At 54.4% G+C, this 5,158-nt stretch overlaps 2 protein-coding genes across 2 annotated transcripts; both read left to right on the forward strand.

The window, feature by feature from the left end:
• Nucleotides 248–2,316, forward strand: LOC8066984 (premnaspirodiene oxygenase). Its single transcript, XM_002441802.1, has 3 exons — nt 248–706; nt 790–1,230; nt 1,684–2,316. Exons 1-3 carry the CDS (start codon nt 248–250, stop codon nt 2,314–2,316), a joined length of 1,533 nt encoding a protein of 510 aa, XP_002441847.1.
• LOC8079831 (cytochrome P450 71D7) lies at nt 2,413–4,637 on the forward strand. The gene is given in 3 exon segments (XM_021446222.1): nt 2,413–3,055; nt 3,139–3,768; nt 3,996–4,637. Coding segments are annotated over 3 exon segments (1,731 nt in total). The 5' UTR covers nt 2,413–2,596.

Raw genomic sequence — 5,158 nt, forward strand, 5'->3', positions numbered from 1 at the left:
TTTGTAGGAGTACTGCTAATGTAAACACACATGAAATTTGAATCTGTTGAAACAACCTTTACTATCTGCTAACTATGCATGTAATTTAATTAGTAATCATTACTAGTTAAAATCAGTGAAGTTTGACCTTTTGGAATTATATTATGCCTTGTTATTATTTGAAATGGAGGGAGTACAAGCTGATTAGGGAGATATATATATAGCTAATTAAACTATAGCTAACGTACATGCAGGTACTGCGGTAGCCATGGACGAGTTCTTGTACCAGTCGCTCCTCCTCTCCGTCGTCGCCGTCACGCTGCTGCAGCTGGTGAAGCTGGCCTTCATCAAGCGGAGGCCACGGCTGCCGCCGGGGCCCTGGAAGCTGCCGGTGATTGGCAGCATGCACCACCTCATCAACGTGCTGCCGCACCGCGCGCTACGGGACCTGGCGGCCGTCCACGGCCCGCTCATGATGCTGCAGCTCGGCCAGACGCCGCTCGTCGTCGCCTCGTCCAAGGAGACGGAGCGCGCCGTGCTCAAGACCCACGACACCAACTTCGCCACGCGGCCCAAGCTCCTCGCCGGCCAGATCGTCGCGTACGAGTGGCTCGACATCCTCTTCGCCCCCTCCGGCGACTACTGGCGCAAGCTCCGTCAGCTCTGTGCTGCCGAGATCCTTAGCCCTAAGCGGGTGCTCTCCTTTCGCCACATCCGGGAGGACGAGGTGAGCACTGGCAGTCTACTCGCTACCTCTGCTTTCACAAGCACCCGCGAGAGACTGACGCTGACACGAATTCATGGCTGCAGGTGATGCTGCGGGTCGAGGAGATCCGCGCGGCGGGGCCGTCGACGCCGGTGAACCTGAGCGTGATGTTCCACAGCATCACCAACAGCGTCGTGTCCCGGGCGGCATTCGGGAAGAAGCGGAAGAACGCGGCGGAGTTCCTGGCGGCGACCAAGGCCGTCGTCGGCCTGTCGAGCGGCTTCAACATCCCGGACCTGTTCCCGGGGTGGACCACCGTGCTGGCAAGGCTCACCGGCATGACGCGCAGCCTCAAGGACATCCACAAGACGGTGGACACCATCCTCGAGGAAATTATCCAGGAGCGCAAGGCCATCCGCGATGAGAAGATCAGTAGCGGCGCCGAGGACGTCGACGAGAACCTCGTCGACGTGCTCCTCGGCCTGCAAGAGAAAGGCGGCTTCGGCTTCCAGCTCAACAACAGCATCATCAAGGCCATCATACTGGTAATAATAACATAGGAGTACATATATTAAAAACAAACACAAACACACGCACACGTGTGAACTTTTAAGGAAGCATGTGCGGCATACGCATGCATGGCAGCAGGGATGATGAAAACGATATGGATATTTACCGACCGTTTTTTAGACCAAATTCGTTTAGAGAGGTTTAGATTCATCTGTATCCGAGTCCAGATATTTAATATTTATCGACCGTATTCGAGACTAAATTCGTATAAAAGGGTTTAGGTCTATCTATATTAAAGTCCAGATATTTAATATTCGATACCATATCTATATCCGAATACTTAAATCATATATTTATGATGTTAATATTTAATCGTATTTTATTCGGCACGGTTGACACTATACATATTTGAATCTGAATCCGAAAAAAAATAAAAACAAATATAATATTAATGATATCCGTTCATATTCAATTCGTTTTTATCGCAGGACATGTTCGCGGGCGGGACGGGGACGTCAGGGTCAGCAATGGAGTGGGGGATGTCGGAGCTAATGCGGAACCCGGAGGTGATGAAGAAGCTGCAGGGGCAGATCAGGGAGGCATTCCGGGGGAAGACGGTGGTGACGGAGGGCGACCTGCAGGCCAGCAACCTTGTGTACATGAAGCTGGTGATCAAGGAAATCCTGCGGCTGCACCCGCCGGCGCCATTGCTAGTGCCCCGGGAGAGCATCGAGGAATGCGAGCTTGACGGGTACACGATCCCAGCAAAGTCACGCGTCATCATCAACGCGTGGGCCATCGGCCGCGACCCTAGGTACTGGGAGGACGCCGACGAGTTCAAGCCGGAGCGGTTCGAGGACGGCTCCCGGGACTTCACCGGCGGCAGCTACGAGTTCTTGCCCTTTGGGTCCGGCCGGAGGATGTGCCCCGGCTTCAACTACGGGCTCGCCAGCATGGAGCTCGCCTTCGTCGGGCTTCTCTACCACTTCGACTGGTCGCTGCCGGAGGGCGTCAAGGAGGTCGACATGGGGGAAGCGCCTGGACTCGGCGTCCGCCGCCGCTCACCGCTGCTGCTCTGCGCCACCCCGTTCGTCCCGGTCGACGCCGTGAAGCATGGCTAGATATATACATAATACATCGTCGTCGTCTTAGCCCTTGAGAGCACGTGCTGCTCCCTCATTGACACTATATATAACCCACCACCACCCAGGGAACTCACCATTACCAAGCAAGGAAGATTAGCAAGCACTAGCGCGAGGTCTAGCCGGGTGTCCTAGCTATACCTAGTTTCTGTATTACTCAGTCTTTAGAAGCATATACTTTTACCATCAATCACTCTTATACAATACATATCATCAATTGCTAGTTAGTTTAATTAGGTAGAGCTGGTGAAGCTTGGCCATGGACGAGTTCTTGTACCAGTCGCTCCTCCTCTCCGTCGTCGCCGTCACGCTGCTGCAGCTGGTGAAGCTGGCCTTCATCAAGCGGAGGCCACGGCTGCCGCCGGGGCCCTGGAAGCTGCCGGTGATTGGCAGCATGCACCACCTCATCAACGTGCTGCCGCACCGCGCGCTACGGGACCTGGCGGCCGTCCACGGCCCGCTCATGATGCTGCAGCTCGGCCAGACGCCGCTCGTCGTCGCCTCGTCCAAGGAGACGGCGCGCGCCGTGCTCAAGACCCACGACACCAACTTCGCCACGCGGCCCAAGCTCCTCGCCGGCCAGATCGTCGCGTACGAGTGGCTCGACATCCTCTTCGCCCCCTCCGGCGACTACTGGCGCAAGCTCCGTCAGCTCTGTGCTGCCGAGATCCTTAGCCCTAAGCGGGTGCTCTCCTTTCGCCACATCCGGGAGGACGAGGTGAGCACTGGCAGTCTACTCGCTACCTCTGCTTTCACAAGCACCCGCGAGAGACTGACGCTGACACGAATTCATGGCTGCAGGTGATGCTGCGGGTCGAGGAGATCCGCGCGGCGGGGCCGTCGACGCCGGTGAACCTGAGCGTGATGTTCCACAGCATCACCAACAGCGTCGTGTCCCGGGCGGCATTCGGGAAGAAGCGGAAGAACGCGGCGGAGTTCCTGGCGGCGACCAAGGCCGTCGTCGGCCTGTCGAGCGGCTTCAACATCCCGGACCTGTTCCCGGGGTGGACCACCGTGCTGGCAAGGCTCACCGGCATGACGCGCAGCCTCAAGGACATCCACAAGACGGTGGACACCATCCTCGAGGAAATTATCCAGGAGCGCAAGGCCATCCGCGATGAGAAGATCAGTAGCGGCGCCGAGGACGTCGACGAGAACCTCGTCGACGTGCTCCTTGGCCTGCAGGAGAAAGGCGGCTTCGGCTTCCAGCTTAACAACAGCATCATCAAGGCCATCATACTGGTAGTAATAACATATAGGAGTATAAATAATAAAAACAAATACAAACACCCACACCCGCACACGCACACGTGTCGAAACTTTTAGCGAAGCACGTGCGCTGTACCCATGGTCGCATGCATGCATGGTAGTAGGAATAAAAACGGTATGAATATTTTTCGATCGAATTCGAGATCGAATTTGTTTAGAAGAGTTTATGTCTACTCATATCCGAGCCTAGATAGTCAAGATCTGATACCATATATATCAATATCCGAATAGTCAAATCGTATATTTATGATGTTGATATCCAATCGTATCCTAACCGATATGGTTGACACTATTCGTATTTGAATTCGAATCTGAACAGAAAAATGAAAACAAATATAATATCAGTGATATTCGTTCATATTCGATTTGTTTTCATCCCAACATGGCAGGACATGTTCGCGGGCGGGACGGGGACATCAGGGTCAGCCATGGAGTGGGGGATGTCGGAGCTGATGCGGAATCCGGAGGTGATGAAGAAGCTGCAGGGGCAGATCAGGGAGGCATTTCGGGGGAAGACGGTGGTGACGGAGGGCGACCTGCAGCAGGCCAGCAACCATGGCCTTATGTACATGAAGCTGGTGATCAAGGAAACCCTGCGGCTGCACCCGCCGGCACCGCTGCTGGTGCCCCGGGAGAGCATCGAGGAGTGCGAGCTTGACGGGTACACGATCCCAGCAAAGTCACGCGTCATCATCAACGCATGGGCCATCGGCCGCGACCCTAGGTACTGGGAGGACGCCGACGAGTTCAAGCCGGAGCGGTTCGAGGACGGCTCCCGGGACTTCACCGGCGGCAGCTACGAGTTCTTGCCCTTTGGGTCTGGTCGGAGGATGTGCCCTGGCTTCAACTACGGGCTCGCCAGCATGGAGCTCGCCTTCGTCGGGCTGCTCTACCACTTCGATTGGTCGCTGCCCGACGGCGTCAAGGAGGTCGAGATGGGGGAGGCGCCTGGACTCGGTGTCCGCCGCCGCACACCACTGCTGCTCTGCGCCACCCCGTTCGTCCCGGTCGACGCCGTGAAGCATGGCTAGATATATACATAATACATCGTCGTCGTCTTAGCCCTTGAGAGCACGTGCTGTGAACCTCCAACCCATTGGATTCGTATTGAAAAGTGTGTAAATATATATCTTAATGTACTTTTATATTGAGATATATGTTTGCACATTTTTTAATGCGAATCTAATGGATGAGAGAGTAAGAACATGTGCTCTCAAGTGCAGGAAAAAACTTTACAGTAGCCGCCCATGGCGGCCCAGCTACGTACTTTCTGGCGACTATATGCAACCAAAGCTAGCTGCATGCAACGCGATCGACGTGTGTGCATGTGCTGGCCACACGTACTACGACACGACGTGTCTATCTCAGCTAGTATGTACGCGTCTTCCAAAAGCGTCTACCTACCTAAAGTTTGTACTTCCATTGTAACGTGTGGTGTGTCCTCAGCAATAAACACAGTCGTATGTAATATATTCCTTTGCTATATATATGTTTTGCTTGCAACATCTGGAAGAGTTAGTGCTATGTTAACGATTTCACAGCATGTCTCCGT

This window comes from Sorghum bicolor, chromosome 8 (genome assembly GCF_000003195.3).
Source record: "Sorghum bicolor cultivar BTx623 chromosome 8, Sorghum_bicolor_NCBIv3, whole genome shotgun sequence".
Taxonomy (NCBI): Eukaryota; Viridiplantae; Streptophyta; class Magnoliopsida; order Poales; family Poaceae; genus Sorghum; species Sorghum bicolor.